At 40.7% G+C, this 18,526-nt stretch overlaps 1 protein-coding gene across 2 annotated transcripts; it reads right to left on the bottom strand.

Annotated features, from left to right (window-relative positions):
• Positions 1-463: 463 nt before the first annotated feature.
• LOC125488392 (alpha-actinin-1-like) lies at positions 464-18,209 on the bottom strand. Of its 2 annotated transcripts, none has more exons than XM_048621430.1 (5): positions 18,099-18,209; positions 14,060-14,147; positions 10,380-10,458; positions 5,277-5,358; positions 464-606 (listed from the first exon to the last, which is right to left on the bottom strand). In XM_048621430.1, exons 1-5 carry the CDS (start codon positions 18,160-18,162, stop codon positions 479-481), a joined length of 441 nt encoding a protein of 146 aa, XP_048477387.1. In that variant the 5' UTR covers positions 18,163-18,209; the 3' UTR covers positions 464-478. The 2 variants fall into 2 exon arrangements, with proteins under 2 accessions (XP_048477387.1, XP_048477386.1); XM_048621429.1 differs by lacking the exon at positions 464-606 and adding an exon at positions 678-910.
• Between the last annotated feature and the right edge of the window lie 317 nt (positions 18,210-18,526).

Here is an 18,526-nt window from a genome sequence, read left to right as displayed (position 1 = left end):
GTACTTGATGTGTCTGATATCCAAAGACTGAGTTGCCTCTCAGTTTTGTTGCCTCTCATTTTTTTTTCCAAAAAAGCAAAAAAAAAATTGATAAAGATTGCTACAGGAGTTGAGAGAAAACTGGCGGCTGACAAGGAATGTCAATCGCACATACCCAAGCCAAATCTTAAGTGATCCTGAGCAAAATCAAGAAAGAAGTCACCAGGCAAGGATGTAATCTGCTTCCTTTCATTTTTCAAATTGTGGGAAAGCCGCAAGGAGAATTTGACGAGCTAATTGATGAGATTTATAACAAAGGAACAAAGTTCCAGGGTGATTGTGGAAAAACTACTGTAATGAATGAATGAATGGGCATGTTCAATGCCTAATCTAGGGCTTGTTTAGATTTTGTTTTTAAAATTAGCTGGACCACTGTAAGCCAGACTAATAAAAAAAGGATGATATTAAATCCATCAAAACAAGAGTAAGAAAATCTAAATCAAAAGGGAAATTCTACAGAGGGGTGAGGTAGGTTTCTCACCTTCTGTGCACCTGAGAACGCATGGTAGTAACATGAAACATAGGTCATTACAGCCTTTTCATCCGGCCTAAGCGTGCTTATAAGATCTGTGCAAGGAAGACAAGAGAAGATTAGGAAAAGGAAAAGGTGAGCCAAGGTACAAATCAGCGAAGAACCATACTGTTCCGATCATGCAACACAGGAGATCATATCAAGAGTGGAAAGTTCAGCATGGGAAAAAACACATACCAGCTGCAGAACAGAAAAAAAAAGTATAGTTAGCCAGAGAAGCAATTGTTGCTGGAAATATGGATTCCTGCGATACCTTTTGGGCTCCTGAAAATGCATGGTAGAAGCTAGAGACATAAGTCATGATTGCCTTCTCGTCTGGACGTGCTGTACCAACAATGTCTGTCAGGAAACACAGGAAAGGATTTATTTTTGTAAAAATAAATTAACAACATATTCATCTACTGAGAATCTTGAGGGAAAACATTTAGAAACAGTTGTATTGCACAAGAGAGACGTGAATTCGTAGTCCCCACGAGGAGCCTGGGACAAGAAAGTTGCAGTGACTTTTGAATCAGAAAGCTGGAGGCGATCCACACAGAGTGAAATCCAGATTTTACAGTCCTGAGAGCTTTAATTCTTCCAACAGCAACATGGCAGATTAAACTAAGGCCCATTGCTGTTCATTACCACTGGCTTTTATTTCAAACAGGTTAACAAGATAAAATAGTACTGTCAAGGAATCCAGTGACTAGAAACAGAAGGCACATTAAAACTGTTATCAAACGACATCAACATAACATGACCAATGCACATCCGTCACTTCAACAACTTGTGAATTAGCCAGGGCACTGTGATAGGCTGATGTGTCTTTTTATTTTACAAACGGTCCAGTTTCATTTCCTGAACCAAAAAGTTATTACACATCACGATAAATTAGAAAAATGAAAAAAAACAGAAGTTTTTGTGTTGAGTCATACATTCATGTTTTAGTTTGGGCTGTGCAGTGTAACACGACAAATATGAAAGGTTTAGGACTTCTGCGATTTAAGTTTTGCACCTGGATATAGCAGAATGCTGCTGTGCCCCACCCAAAATAAGATGATCAGGTTTCACTGCATTGATAACAGTTAAATTAGCATTCCTTTCTCTCACTGGGGCATCAGATCATTGTGATCAAAAACTGGAAAGTTGTTCTCCCCTTTCTAATTACCAAGAATGGCTGCCATTGATTTGTGCCAAGGAACAATTCAAGGCATTATTCATATCAGTCAACAAAATAAACAACTCTGCAAGTGCTGGAGGCACTTGGTGCCCTTATCAAAAGGAAGCTCTGCCCCAGAGGAAAAATGCCTTTTCGCTAATTAGTGTTAAGATAACAGTGAGAAAACATAATTTCACACACCGGGTAGGTTAACAGGCAAGGTCCATATCAAAACAAAGAGTATTCATAGTTAAATTCTTACAAAATTAACTACAACGGAGTGTGGTGGATTTTTAAAAGTAATTGTGGTGCTATACAATTGCTTTCACAATGTATGCAAAGATAACTCTGATATGCATTGGGCAATGTCAGTAATACAATGAAGAATTTGTCCCACGTGACATTGAAATTGAATGGCATATAATTACTCCAGTAGGCAGTTTATGTGGCTTGGCCCATTGCACCAATGTACCTTCAAAACACAATTATCAGAACACCCTGGGCATCCAAGAGCATAAATTCTGAATTAAAGTTTTGGGAGGTAGATATCTCCTAATCAGATTTGTTGTAGTTCAGTTTGGGAGAGTTGCAGTCGACAGTATGCACATCGCTCTCTGCGAATCCTGCTTAGACTGTTACATTCCTCTAGTCCCACAAACCTCCAAAGATAGCTGCACTCCTTAATTCTTGCATTTTGAGCAACACCGATTTTAATCATTTCTCTATCCATGGTCAGTTATCTAAATCCTAAGGCTCTTGAACACCCTCCCCTCAGTCTGATAACCTTACCTCCCTCCTCATGGTTGCATCAGTGATTCAGTGGTAGAATTCTCACCTCCCACGGAGGGGGAAGCCCAGGTTCATTTCCCAGCCAATGCATGGTAGTCCTTTCTTGGTGGCTCAGTGGTTAGCACTGCTGCCTCAACGCCAGGGACTCGGGTTCAATTCCAGCCTCAGGCGACTGTCTGTGTAGCATTTGCACACGCTCCCCACGTCTGCGTGGGTTTCCTCCGGGAACTCCAGTTTCCTCCCACGGTCCAAAGATGTCCAAATTAAGTGGACTGGCCATGCTAAATTGCCCAGAGCGTCCAGGGATGTGTAGGTTAGGTGGATTAACCATGGGAAATGCAGGGTTACAGGGATAGGGTGAGGGTGAGGGTGAGTCTGGGCGGGACGCCCTTCAGAGAGCCAGTGTGGACTTGTCGGGCCGGATGGGCTGTTTCCACACTGGGAGGGATTCTATGGACTCAATGGATACAAGACACTCTGTAAAACTGCTCTCTTTCACCAAACATTTGGTCATCTGAAATAATAGCTCCTTATGTAGCACACAGTCATCTTTTGTTTTGTAATGCTTCTGTGTAGCACCTTGGAAAGTTCTGGCTGTATTAAAGGCACTAAATAACCAGTTGTTGTGACTGAGGTACTACAAGAGTATTATGAAAGAGGACAGCTGACATGTGACCACAAGAGATGATTTTTTTTCTACGTTGCAACAACGAGGGTTTATTGGAGATTGTCTTCATGTTACTGTGCTCATAGGGAAGTTCAGAGAATGCTGGAGTTAACTGCAGAAAATGCCCACAAGTAGCTGTGAAATGGTGAGATTCTCCCCGCAACATGGCATAAAAACTTCTACACTCACTAAAGTGTACATAATAATGATTCAATTTAGAATCCCAAAATTTAGGATCTATGCAAGATAAATCATACTAGCTATTCCAAGGAGCAGAATTGTTTGACATTTACAGGGAATTACAACTTTCAGTTACCAAAGAGTCTGTTACCTGATACAAAATCCAACCTTCCACCAGACGTATACATCTCAATGTTCCCGATTTAATCAAGAAACCTTTTCGTCAACCGATTTCAATTCTGCCTCGCTCTCTTAACTTTTTTTAAGCACCCTTCCCAACTTGTAAAGCGTTCTGGATTACTGCAACTCTAGGTTTCTTTTGGGATGATCAGAAATTGGACAATAAAGGATTTGTTTTTCTTTTTAAGGAATTAAAACAGAAAAATCCTCAAAATACTCAGTAGGCCCGACTGCATTTGCTGGGAGAGAGAGAGAAAATGAGAGTTAACACTTCAGATCTGTGGCCTTCCATCAGAAAGAGTTCAAATGAGAAGTCATAGTCTTGGCCCATTAACTCTAGGCCAGATTTTCTGTTATTCAAGGGAGAGGGGGGGAGCGGTTTGGGTGAGGGATGCAGAATGGAAAGTGAGGCATGCAGAACAGAAATTGAGGGATGCTTTTGCTCCTGCTGTTGCTCCTAAGCTCAGCAAAATAACAGGATGAAGATGGGGTGCACTCATACCTAAATCGGGTGTCGAGGCAGGGATGCCATATGGCAGAGGGGCCACATTGTTAACAGAGGTTGGTCACAGCTACAAACTTAAAAGCCTCCACTCTGAATCTTGTCTTTCTTTCTTAAGGAAAGCTTTAAAAGTTACGACATTATGTCAAAAAAAAGCATGGGGATGCTGCCGAACCTGCACAATTGCACCAACCCAAAAATAATAATTTTGCACAGGGGTTAGGGGAAGGGCTGTTTAGAGAAGGCAGAGTGCGACCAAACAACTTGCAGGTATAAAATCCAGCCTTTGTTTCCAGGCGGACATAAAGGGGGCATTTTGAGAATGGCAACCGGTAACTAATGGAGTACCACAGGGATCAGTGCTGGGACCACAATTGCTGGCAATATACATTAATGACTTATTTGAGGAAGTGAATGTACTATAGCTAAGTTTGCAGATGACTCAAAAGTAGGTGGGAAAGTAATTGGTGAGGATGAAATGAAGAGTCTGCACAGAGGATATAGTGTGGTTAAGTTAGTACTCTTGGTGTACATCATCCTTCTATAACCTCGTCCTTCTATAACTCCCTGCCTCAGTTTACCCATAATCCTATTCCACAATTCTAATCACTGGGATTGGTTGTACCCATGATCTTGTAATCACGCTCCCATCTGTATCCTCCAAAAGCTTGGGACCACCCAAAACCATAGATTTGTTCTAATTCTCTCCAAATCTTGGTCACCCATCACTGCTGCATTCGCTGACCTTCAAGAAATCATGGCCCAATAACACAGCAAGTTTAACATTTTCATCCTCGCGTTCAGTTTCTTCCCTGGTCTCATCCCGCCCCATTGCTGACCACTTTCAGCCTGATAACCCTCTACAATCTCGATGCTCCTTTGATAATGCTCTCTTGCCCCTCGGCGATTTCAATTGAGCACCACATATGTGGGAGTATCTTCTAAAGCACCACAGTATATACATGGCTGTTTTGTAGTTAATGCAGTACTGAGCTATTTGTACATCAGAAACAGCACAATGTGTGAAAGAATGTAAATAAAGCCAACTCACAGCTTCGCGGAGTTTCAAACCCCCACTTGGTTAACACTGCAATGTTTAGTTACCTGTCATAACTAATTTCAGACAGTCTTAATTCAAAGGTATAGGTTTATCTTGTGATTATAATAGTTCTAAGACAGTGCAACAAAAATCTATTGAGGTTTGGTAAATCACTAACAGTAAAACACTAACAACAAAAACACTCACCTTCAGCATCCAACATTTTGGGAATGTCCAGGTATTTTTCTGCCACATCAAAGGCTGTGTTCAAGTTGGTGTAAGGGTCATCCTAAGACAATAAGAAAAGCAAAGGTCAACAGCAGATTTCAAGACTGACATGCCCTCCCCACCTTGTTTGTAAGTCATAAAATCTACTGTGCGATGGTACTGTTGCAACTTTGTGTGTGAATGTCAGAATTTGGATTTGAGGAGTCAGCACCTCATTCTCTCACCGAAACTCCTCTCGAAGTTGAGAGGCCCACTTCTGGCTTCAGGAACCAGACAGAAAACCCTCACTACAGAGAAGTAAAGACTCAACATCATGGTCTCCGGAAGAAAACAGAACATACCAGACACTGTTGTGTACAACGACTCCTTTATTGGAGAACCAAACAGCCAGATAGCCAGTAACCCTAGCCCTAATCCTAGCCAGTGAGTTTTTATTATTGACCTTCCTTCATTATCCGTGTTTCTGCTAATTCAAGTTTAACTCTGCGTTAACACTCAATCTTAATACAGATGCTCTGTAGTTTGAACTTTAGAACAGTTGCAGTTTGAACATGCGTGCATTAATGGCCATTGGATTATTTCAAAACGTTTTAATAGTTTTATCTGAGGAGCTTTTAGCAATAAGACTTGTGTATTCAATTCAAAAGCACCTGTCTGGCTTATTTCTTAAAGAAAGCACACAGTCAAGTATATAATGAACGACAATCCAGCATCCTATTAAATCCTCAAAAATCTTCCTGTGATCAAACAATGAATAGGTAAAGAGATATCCCTTCCTCTTCAGATCATAACGTGGGGGAAGGCAGTGGAATTCAAACGTCTGGTTAATCTGAACTCCAACACAATTTCCCACTAGGGTAAAATCAGTTACTGTTTTGTTTTAAAAAAACAAGTACGTGAAACAGAGACTTCACTCTTTATAGAAAAGGAGATTTAATCAAAAACCTCAAAATTATGAGGCAGCTGGTGGATTTTCAATTACACTCATAACTCTGCAATTGCAAATTAATCTTAGTAATGGCGATTGTGAAACCATATCGATAAGTTCCCTTCCTTTGGGAAATGAAATCTGCCATCCTCATCTGGTCTAGCCTGCTAAGACTTCAGATCCATAGGAATGTAATGGACTCTTACCTGCCCTCTGAAATAGCCAGGCAAACCACTCAGCTCAAGGGCAATCAGGAATAGGCAGAGAATGCTGGCCAAAAGAGCAATGAAAGAATTTTAAAAAAAAACGTATGGGGAAGCAGATTTAAGATAATTGGAAAAGGAGATAGAGATGAGAAGATTTTTATTTAAACACTGAATAGTTAAGATTCGGAATGCATCACTTGAACGAGTGTGGGAAGCAGATTCAATAATAAATTTCAAAAGGAATTGCATTTATACTTGAAAAGGAAAATAAATGTGAGGAAACTCAAAACACTTAGGGGATGGGGACTAATTTGACAGCATTTTCTTAGATCTGCCTTGGCAGGATGGACCAAATACTTCGTTCTGTGTTGTGCAATTTTATGATTCGTTAGGTTAACACTGACTGAGCCCATTACACGTTCTAAGAAATGGCAGTGGAAGTGATATGGATCCTGTGTTGAGCACTCAGAGGAAAGATGATGTGTCCCAAGTCAAGAGGTAATTGTTTGGTTAAGATGGTTTACAAAGTTAGTTAGTCACAAGTGCTTCATCACACAGAAACAATCCATATTCACCTAGACAACTGAAGAATTGAGAGTTTGTACAACTTTTAAAAGTTTTTGGGTATTGGCAGGAAATCAATTATCTTATTTGTGTCCTCAAAGCTTGATCTATCTTGCTTCTGTGTATTTCATGATTAGTGAACTCAAATGAATAACTTTCAACCCATACCACAGTAATCCAACAGTTTATTTTCTGCTAATTTACTGGTAATTTGGAGTTGCAGGGTCAACAGTACTATCCACTGATGGGCCCACTATACCAGACAATATGGTTGGTTGACGGGATTTTTGTGTCGACCTGTGGAAGTAGACAACTTCAGGAAGCACGAGAAAAGATTTGACATTGTAAGCATGCAACATTATCACACATTCCAACCAATCTCATTTTATTCCAGTAATCATCAGTTCAATTTGCTCTCTTCACAGTTCCTGGTGAAAGTTTCTCTCTGCCAATATTTCGTCATGACAACTGATGCTTCCAATAACTAATGGCAAAAATGAGCATGGAAGTAGAAAAGGGCTGAATTTAGTACAAATCTTATATGTGAGGGTTGTTTTTGGTATCTCTCACAATAGATTAGAGCAATGGTATGCAGGACATACTTTCAGGATTTTTAAAACAAAAATTGGTGGATAAATGGGGATAGTTCACCATTGCTGATCCAATTCTCAAACTCTAATACCTCCTAACATGATCCCCATGACCCATTGTACTTCTAGTGTAACTTGCCTGTTTCACATGAACCTATAGTCAATGTTGTAAGATGTGCAGTGTAGACAGGAGGGTGTTCACGTTTGCTGTTGATGTTCACATCTATTGCTTGAATTTCTGTCGTACCGGAGTTCACCACCTGTATTTGTTTGATGCTTTCAATTACTTTTTGTTCAGTTTTTCTCGCCAATATCTGTTAAGCTTTCAATCCTCAGCTGGGGTTATGGAATTGTACTTTGGCCTGAGCCCCATTATTGTATGGCTCACTCTGGTGGGTTTGTTCGCTCAGTGGAGTGTGGTTTCTTTTAGAGTTGTGGGTCAGTTTCAAAATTTGGAGACAAAGGTGGCAGACATAATTAGGATCAAGAAAAAGTGGGAAAAGGTTAAGAGCTGAAAGCGATGAAGTATCCAGGTCAGCTTGTTTTGTTTGGGCTTGTAAACTTTATCTACAACATTAGTTTGCAACATCATGATCTCACTTACGGATTATGTTAAACAAAGTGTTGATGATTAGGTGGAAATGACCCTCCACAACTGGGAAATCTAGTAAGTATCAAGCTATTTCTAAGTGTGGACTAAGGTGTTGCACACTTATGGACATTACTCCAACTGTTTCACAAGGGTGAATCTAAAGAAGCCAGTAAGACCGCATACAATCACAAGCAAAACTACAGATTCATTCAAGACCTCTGATTCATGTTGAAATATTGAATCTTACGCACAGCTACCAAACAAAGATGATTCTGTTAATACTGTGGGTTGTAGACAGCAAGCAAGACAACACTAACATACCAAAGGGAAGTGAAAAATCAAGAAAATGCATGCAGGTAGTACACAGTGATGTCTACCAAAAATAGTATCAATATTAGAGATTAATTGTAAGAGAAATGAGAACCTTACTGGGTTTTTCTTCAGTAAAAACAAAAAGGAACTGAATTTGCGATATTTCGTTCTGAGGGCTGCAATATTAGAATCACAAGATAAGCTATTGTTGTGCATCTCTACAGATGCACAACATCTACAGACGGAAAAAAGCTGGCCTGCTTGAAGCTGCTTGTGAATTTACCGACGGTGACCAGTGTGGTAATGTTACTTATCTATATCAAAACAACATCCCAACAAAACTCAGAATCCGTTCTTGAAGTCTTTGTGTGTTTTATAATGTGGAAATTGTATTTAATCAAATGAATTGAAATGTTTTTGCCACAGTCTTGTCAGATAATCTCTGCAAAGCTACTCAGGAACAATATCCTAAAATGAATTCTCACCCACTGGTGAGATCACACATTTCTAACAGAAGATCTCTTTTCAAGAGAAAAATACAAATCGCAGAAAAATCACTTATTGCTTTGAAAGCAAGTGGCTAAGAAAGTACAATGATGGAGATTTCCAATAACCCAGAAAAGGTCTTTACTGATCAAAATGAGAGCTAATGAGGAGTTTCAGGTTCTCTTTCTCTTTTTCTCTCAGCTCCCTACGAACTTGTGTTTTGCAACTAAGATCAAAACTGACTGGATGGTCCATATTGCAAGTGAAAGCAATAAAATTAGTAAGTGTACAGAGGCCATTTTACTGCGTTGATTTTATTTAGAGAGTCGACTATCCAGTAGTGTTATCAAATGTCATTCTATGTTTCCACACAAGTTGACTGCTAAAGAACCAAGAAAAAATTAACTGGCCTGGTTTCACTGGACTCGCAAAATTTCCAGTGATGAAAATTCTGCTGTAACTTGTACCAATCAAGAACGCACTTTTATTTAAATTTTGCAGTTTCATTCCAGCTGTTCCCTTCACCAGCCCTTCTCAATTGCACCAGTATTCCTGCCTTCTGTCCAAGCACTCTGCTTTAAACAAGAGAATCATAGAATCCCTACGCACGGAAGCAGGCCATTTGGCTCATCGAGTCTACACCAATTCTCCGAAGAGTATCCCGCCCACACCCAACCCCTACCTTATCCCTGCATTTCCCATGGCTAATCCACCTACCTTGTACATCCCTGGACACGATGGGCCATTTAGCATGGCCAATCCACCTAACCCGCACATCTTTGGACTATGGGAGGGAACCAGAGCGACTGCAGACATGAGGAGAACGTGCAAATTCCGCACCGACAGTCGCCCAAGGGTGGAATCGAACCTGGGTCCCTGGTGCTGCGAGCCACCATGCAGCCCCACACATAGGACACACCACAGCTTAAACCTTCCACATTTTTGCTGCTGCTGCTATTGACAGGGACCCCAACACCCAGGATGAGGGGAGAGAGGTGTTCACACATCACATAAACACTGCTTTCACTAAGGCAGGGGCCGTGCAAGGTAGAAAGTCTAGATCCACAACACTAGGACGGTTTCTGATCACTTTTACAGGCAAATTCACAACTCTAGCCCACGAATGGGAAGATATTCAGGAGCAGTATAAGGACAGGCACTGCAGCTGAACAACACAGACCCAAGAGAAAAATTCTTCACATCCAAGCAGATCAACCCCTTTATCAGAAACATTTTCCGAGACTTAACCTTTCACACAGGGATGGAAAATTTTGCTGTGGGGATTCATAGAGAAGGTGTCAATGGGTGTATCAAAAAAAAATATTCAGATCGAGTATCAAACTACGCAAATTTATTCATTTGCACAACAAATGCATGTACGAATGGAGAAAAGGGATGCCAAACCTTTCGCAGCTTTGCATAGTCAATGAGTTCTGGCCGGTGTCTATGGATAAGAGCACAGAATCCAAGGCCATCCTTCCAACTAGGAACAGAGAAAAACAGGAAAGAAAATTATACTGCCATTAGCATTTTCCCAAATTCCACATGTCAACTTCAGATTCCAGCTCTGCTTTGAAACTACTTGAAATAGCATGTCACAATGAAGCCCCATTATCAGAAAACACTGCCACATTCCTCAGCCATATCCACGATCCTCCAGTGTTGTGTTAAACTGCTTAATGAAAACTGGTGCTTTGCACCAGCCTGACAGGCCTCCATCTCTGTGGTACTAATAAAACAGTGTCCTAACAATTTCTTCAACAGTTAAAAGAGAAACTCTGATGTGGCATTCATATTCAAGGGGGCACAATTTTAAAAATTAGGGCTCTGGCACTGCGAGGGTAACTTCTAGATCCATTAGCAACACTTAAATTAAAACAAAGAACACTTAGGACTGAAAGCGAGGAGCATTCAACACAACGCAAAGTCTCAAAATCTCTCTTCCAAAAGGATGGGTGAGTTAATTGGACCTTTCAAGCCAGAACGAGGTAAATTTGTTCAGTAAGGTTTTCACAGGATGTGGAACAAAGACAACGGAATAGATTTGGGGTAGAGATTAGCCTTGATTTACATGAAGGGAGCATCATGCTTAAAAGGACTGGGCAGCATGGTAGCTCAGTGGTTAGCACTGCTGCCTCACAGCCCCAGGAACCCAGGCTCCATTCCACCCTCGGGAGGCTGTGTGGAGTTTGCACATTCTCCCCGGGTCTGCATGGGTTTCTGGGGGTTTTTGTGAATTCCTCCCACAGTACAGCTATGGGGGGGGGGGGGGGGGTGGGGGGGGTGCGGTTGGGAGGTTGTGGGGGGTGGTTCGGGTGGATTGGCTGTGCTAAATTGCCCGTAGTGTCCAGGGATTTCAGGCTAAGTAGATTAGCAGAGGGGGCACATCTGGGTGGCTGGGATGCTCTTCGGAGGCTCAGTGTGAACTCGGGTTGAATGGCCAGCAACCACACCGTAGGGATTCTTTAACTGAAACTCTCTTCCTGTTCTCAACTGTTACATTGAATCCTTCAGATTTAACCTTGTGCACTGGGTCAGTTGGCCCCAAAATTAAATGATGTTAAGAGAATGTATATGGGGGAAGACAGTGACAAAGTAGTAACATAATATTATCAGTAAAGTATTCTGGGCACATGGGATCAAATCCTACCGTAGCAGCTGGTGGACTTTAAATCCAATTATTAAAACAAGTCTGGACTTGAAAGTCAGTCTCAATTTTATGACTTGGGGAAGGGAAATCTGCCACTCTTACCCAGTCTGGCCCAAATGCCACTCTGGATCCAGAGCAATGCAGTTGACTTTAACTGTCCAATGAATGGTCTTGCAAGCCTCTTGGTTCAAGTATAATTAAGGATGGACAACAAATGCTGATCTTGCCAGTGATATTGAAATTCCATCAAGAAGAATTAAAAAAGGTTATGTACGTAAAATTGCATCTACTTTGTGCAAGAATAGTGTGTAATGTTGCTGGCTCCCAATGCATTGGCCAGAAGATGCTGGCAGCTCCTAGTAGTTAGGTGGATCCAATAAGCTGAGTGCACCAGGTTTAAAAATAAACAAATTTTACAGCTGCTGCCTTTTGGGAACATAGCGAATTTACTGTGAAGGGTTCCTTTCAGATCCATTCACAACAGTGTGGTGCTAACATCAAAACAAATCAAGAGGTGAATGGCAATAATGTGGGGAGTATAAAATTGCCAGTTATTCTCTTCAGCCACTTCCAAACGTCCAAAGCTAGACTTTGAGCCCCAGCCTTCAATGCTATCAGTGACATTTTGAAACGTCACTGTCGAATCCTAATATTCCTTTTTCAGTTCCAAAACATCAGTGGCTTTAGACACTTTTCTCTAACTTGAATTCAAAGCCTCAGTTCTTTGAAGGAGGTTTCGGCAATGTGTAAGGTGTTGCTAAGCAGATCATGGCTTTCTAAGTATAGGCTATAGCACAAAAGCAAGAACGTTATTACACTGGTTCAGCTTCAAATGCTTCAGCGTCTCCAATTCTGGGCTCCACATCTAGGAAGGGTATAAAGGCATTGTTTAATGGAGCGAAATGCAGTGTTTAAAACACTGCTTTAGTGTGTGGTGGAAGCAGACTTAATCATGGCTTTCTAAAGGGGAACTGAACAAGCACCTGAAGAGAAAAATAGGTTGCCAAGCACAGGGAAGTGGGACTAGCTGAGCCGTTCTTGCAGAGAGCAGGCAAGGACACAACAAACTGAGTGGCTTCTGTGAGCAATCATCCACTGTGAGGCACAAGTCAGGGGAGATGAGGTACAAGACATGACAAGCTGTGTCAGCATATACTCCATGACACTGCCAGTCATCTTTTAACAACCTCGTAGGTGATCAAGATCCATTTCAAACCACTACAATTGAAATAACATGTAGTAGAGCAGCTAGTTAGCTCACTTGGCATGTGTTTGGCTCAGAATGATGCCAACAGCATGGGGCTCAATTCTTGTTCTGGCTGAGATATGCTTAAGACCTTCCTCCTGAGAGTGGAAGGCAATGGTCAATCATCATGGCCAAACACTTACAATAAAAATACCCTGGATGTAGCAGCAGCAGTGAGCTAAGGATCTACCTTAAGTCAAAGTGCACATGGAGCAAGGAGGAAGATGACCTAATACATAATACTGAAATAAAACTAAGTAATAAATTTGAATTCCCAATTCAATTCAACATAGAAGGGTCATTATTTAAGTAACATCTGTCTTTATTCTCAGTGTGATGGTGTGTGTCAATGTGGACAGATCTAGCAGAATGGCCTCAGTATCAGATCAGGAGGAGGTCACTTACCTAGATGGCTGGGCAGAGACATGACAGAAAAAGCAATTCATCAGCAACAGGAATAACAAAAAAGACTCTTAATTCAAGCTGATGGATGTCAATCTGTTGACTGAGTTTGGTGGTGTGCCGCATGTTCAACTTAAGTAGTCATGGTTTGATTTTCACCAAGTGATACTTCAGCTCAACTCAAAAAAAAAAATCACCATCTCTTTAAAAGCACCATTTTAAGAAGTGCTGCGTCATTGCAAAATGTTACTTTCATTACTGGAAATGCTGCCTTTACTCGGATATTAGAATCAGGCAGAGCAAGACTCCTTGAAGGAAAGTATGATACCGCTGCATTCCAGGGTTAAAGCACAACAACGGGTTGAAAATACACGTTGTTTGTGCAGAGCAGACAGTGCAGACATTACATTTAGGATGTCATCACAATTTTCACAAGAAGAAGAAGAACTCAAGCACATGAATTTGCTGCAGGTTTCCAAAACTAAATGCAACAAGCTTAGTGACCAAGCATTTTTCAGAAATAGGTTACTCAGCTACAATTGTTCAGAAATTCCTGGACTACCAGGATTGTCCCCACAATGTTCCTCAATCAGTGTTTATGATGGGAGTTGCATAACGGTGATTGAGAGCGAGCAAGACTGTGCGAAAATGAGAGCGCCATTGTTTCACATGACATGTAATTAGCTCAGAGGCTTTAACTGTAACATAGCATTACCATCTGAAATAGGCAGCTTTAAAATTCCAGGTGAAATCTTAACAAAGAAAGACCTTTTTAAATTGGGTTACCTGATGTGGAAGTTCTGAATGTTTACATTCTTATAAGGAGCTGTCTTGCGTTGACACCATAGCAGGAGCCCTTCCTTTGCAGATGTCTCTGTGAAAATCAAAGGCGATCTTAAGAACAACGCGCCACTGTGTAAGATTAGAGGGCTAACATTTACCAGCTGGTTCTGAGCATAGATCTGTACTTGGGCACACAAGCTCTCAAAGTATTGTAGACAGCACCTTATATGGATAAGCCATAAAAGCCCTAATGGAATTATAGGTTTTATTACATGGAACAGCACACAAAAGCCATTTGATAATAGTGAGATACCATGAAATTTCTAAAACTGCAGTTGAGTACTTTGCACTATATTTAGGAAGGACATTCATGGTTTCTGAAGGGATGCAATAAAGATGTTTTAGGAAACTGTCTGGAACACAGAAATGTGTTTCATTAGAATTCAGATTGCATGAAGATACGATAGAAGGTTGATAAACAACAGGATGGGACATAAAGATAGAAGCAGAATGTTTCCAGGTGCTCAGGGACCCTGGAATAACAGAGTTAGAACTGAAAGCAGGGGAAACTTCTAAACATTGGAAGTTGAGAGACTGTGACAGTCACTTCCAGGGTTGGTGGTTGAAGCAAATACTATTTCAACAATTAAAATTAGATTGGGTAGGGGCCAGGGTGGGTAAAGGTAATGTGAGCTTCTTGTTTGTGGGGAGAGTAAACACTTACACTGGCTAGTTGGGACAAATCAACAAGGAAAAAGAGATAGAACTTGAGTACTGCTGAATTGACAGGCAAGTTGCCAAACATGTACTCATCAGGACAAGGAAAAACATCAAATTTCAAAATGATTACAACAGTTTATACCACAGGAGAAAAATGTGCTTTAACGTTCATGTATTTCAACAGGCCCCAGTTAAAATCACATTTCCATTGGCAATCTCAGTTTCAAAATGTATCTGGCCTTTATCTAATTTTTGGAGATTCAGGCTGATACCTGGTTTTGATACTAAAATCAGTGGGGAATGTTGGGGTGAGGGGTGGTGGGGAGGAGGGGGTCAACACTGTTCCTCAAAACAACCCTTCTCTTGTTCAATCAATGGGTAGCCTTGGCAGCAATCACAAATCAGTTTACTAAAACAGATCAATTTTCCCTCCTGTTCAAGGGAACTGTAAGGGAAGGAGGTGTAAGTATAGCATTAAGGATAGACCCGTTTCAAACCCAACTGAAGCAAATTTCCACACCTAACCTATCACTAACTAATGTCAGAGCCTTGGAAATACAAATCCATGTACAATCTGGATACTTGTTTATGACTGAAAAGATTGCTAAAGGTTTTCTTCATGCAATCATCAGGACACAAACACAAGAATATCAAATTTCAAATGATCACAATAGTTGGTACTGCAGCAGAAGGGAATGTTAATTGATTGGGAAGTCTGCTCTGATTGGCTGAGGCATTGCTAAGCAGAAAGCAACAAGGAACTGTATGGTTCTGAGCTCCTGATCCCTGAACTTCTGTGGGCTAAACGTTGCACCAACAACCAATTTAACATTATAAGTCAGGCTCAAGACGAGGCTTATTCATGCTTGCTAGATGTAACTCCCATTCGTACACGGGAATTCATTTCTCTGCAAACAAAAGGGATGCGTTCCAGCCTTGTGGCACTTTTTTGAATTACCTGGGAGTTCGGGAAAGCGATAGTTCCCAGATGTTTTCTCCATGCCAACGCTTAGGGCAGTCAGAATGGGCTTCCCAACCAAGCCAAACACACTCTTCCTGTGGTATAAACTGTTGAGATTGGTTGTGAAATTTGGGCTTTGTATTAGCCCTGATAAGCACATGATGAAACGCACTGACAACGTGTTTCTCTGTTCAGAAATACTCCTTTCTAGACACCCTCTTTGTTGTGTTGCGAATACAATGTCAATTGAAATGTATACAAGTGTTTGTTCTAAATGTATTTAACAGCAGCAACTAATTGGTGAGAGATGAAGGCACATATATTAGAACCAGTCTGGGACTTTTGGTGCAGCTGTAGTATCCCTTATCTCTGGGGCAGAAATCCAGGGTTCAAGTCCCACCTGCCCCGAGGCATGTTGTAACATGTTCTTCAGGTTCCAGCTTCCACTTGAGCGAGGCTGGTCTGCAGAAGGGAACAGCAGTCTGTCCATGTGCTGCAGTGGATATTGCAAATAAGCCAAAGTGGAAGGCAGACTCGATCCTGACCTGCTTAACACTGTCATGGACCCTCAAAATATTTTACAAAGGTCACCTAGACCCTAACTTTTTCTTGTTTTAAAAGGCAAATGTAACGTGTTGTGTTCCAGATGCAATTCAACTACATGTTAAGCAAAACACAGCTTATTCAAACACTATAGTTAAAAAACAAAATAAAGAAGAACTTCGAATAACTTAACTCTATTGGAAAACTTAACAGGATAATAGATACATTAACTATTACTAATTGACTGTTCCAATATAGTGATATCCCATAAACACACCCCTTGACAAAAAGGCCAAGTCAGAAGCCAATGATCTCACATGCATTCTAGCAGCAGAGACACAGAGAAAAAAGAAATCAAGCGAAAACTCAGAGTTGCAGCCAGGAGACATTTACTGAAGCTTCCAACCCTGTTGGAACTCCAATAGCAACTGCTTAACGCTTAAAAAGAAATTAGAAATTTGAGTCTGAGAGAGCTGGCCACACCTATCCAGGCTTCTGTTATTCTTCCAACTTTAAAACTCCCAAGGCCTCACATTACCACAGACTGCTCTACACCTCTCGTTCAATCTCTTTCTTAAATTAAACCAGGACAAAATACACCTCTTAAAGCCACAGCCTCGTTACAACACTCTCCAGATCAAATGGAAAACTATATTCCTGGTCATGCAGGAAAAAGTAACAGCACAGCATACTGCAGGGAATATTACGCCTTTTCCCCCTTTCATTGCTAAAAGGTCATTCAAACAGTATTCAGGTTACACTTGTGAAATCTGGAAAAGGAAACAAATCCTCTACTGGAGATCTGTCCTTTCGGGTCCCATAGATGAATAAGTTCTGTTTGGATGGCATAACTATTCCACAACTGAAGGTATAGAACTAGACTGGCATTCAGTAGTAGGAAGGATACCAATCTCCACGCAGAACGATTACCAGTTCTTGACACTTTACTTAATTATTTATTTCAAAGGAGTAGCTACTGGTCCCAGTGTGATGGCAACTTCAAAGAGATGAACTGCCAAGATTCTATAAATAACTGGTTACTGTTCAAGTCCCTTGTTGTATACAATAATTAGAAGCAACAGGTTCATTTTATTGGCATTAAAGACATTATCTCCATTTTAAAATAATTACACGACAGGGCAACATTCTCAGCATAGCAACACGAATCTCTGAACATGAATATTCAAAACAAACTTGCTCATCAGAACCTCATAATAACAATTGCAGTAGAATTGATTTTCTATGCTGTTCCTAAAACATACAAAAAAGTTGACTTAAAGGGTTAAGATTAGACTTAAAACAAATTGTTTTAGCAACAGGTACCAAATGCTTAGATGCTACTCAATTAGGAGCACTCCATCATTTTCTCTAACTTTCCTCACCATCCATTCTATCTCAAAGATTGTGTGGGTATTAAGTGAAATGTTTATTTATTCTCCTGATGGCGAGGGATGAGAGAAAGAAGAGAAAATAATAATTTTATCAGGAGAAAGCTCCCCTGAGTTGCATGTATTTTTATCTGAAATGAGAGAAAAGTAGCATAAATACCAGGTACTTAAGTCAAATGCAATTAACTGGTAACCATGGATAGAGCTGATTATGTTTCACATCTCCTAACTATATAAACAGTGAGTTAGGTGTATTCTAAGCACAGGCCTGTAAAAGTTATCTGCTCATCCCCGGTCAAGGTAAGCATTGCCAAGGCTTTTAGAAGATGAACAAGCTTCAATGTTTGAGGCCCAACATTACAACCACAGAAGAAAGCTGCCGTGGGATACTGAAGGGTTTAAAGATAACTTGAGGACTGAACCTGCCTACCTTCCACAGAGATATCCTGTATGGCAAATCGAAGGATGATTGTCCAGATCATGCCAAGTGTCATCTTCGCATTTCCATCCACAATTTCTGCAAAGACAAAATCATTTAAAAGAAAGTCTCAAACAATGTTTTTCATTCCCCAAAACATTTTTATCCAAAACCTTGCATCAGGCATCACACCCATTTCCCAACAGAGGCAAACAAGTACACGATTCTTAAATTCAAGCTGAAAGCATCCCGATGTCAAAGCCTGAAGTGCAATCCTGGTGTGCATTTAACAAGAAGGTTAACTCCATATTTGCACGTTTCTGTGCCTTGAAGAACAGGGCTACAAATCAAAAGCTAAACTGGAAGTAATTCAAACAGTTAAAACATAGAAACAGAATAGAAGATGGGAGTAGGTTATTTCACCCTTCATGCCTGTTCCA

This window comes from Rhincodon typus, unplaced genomic scaffold, assembly GCF_021869965.1.
Source record: "Rhincodon typus isolate 14 unplaced genomic scaffold, sRhiTyp1.1 hic_rhity00000657, whole genome shotgun sequence".
Taxonomy (NCBI): domain Eukaryota; kingdom Metazoa; phylum Chordata; class Chondrichthyes; order Orectolobiformes; family Rhincodontidae; genus Rhincodon; species Rhincodon typus.
This window is presented reverse-complemented; position numbering and strand designations above follow the sequence as displayed.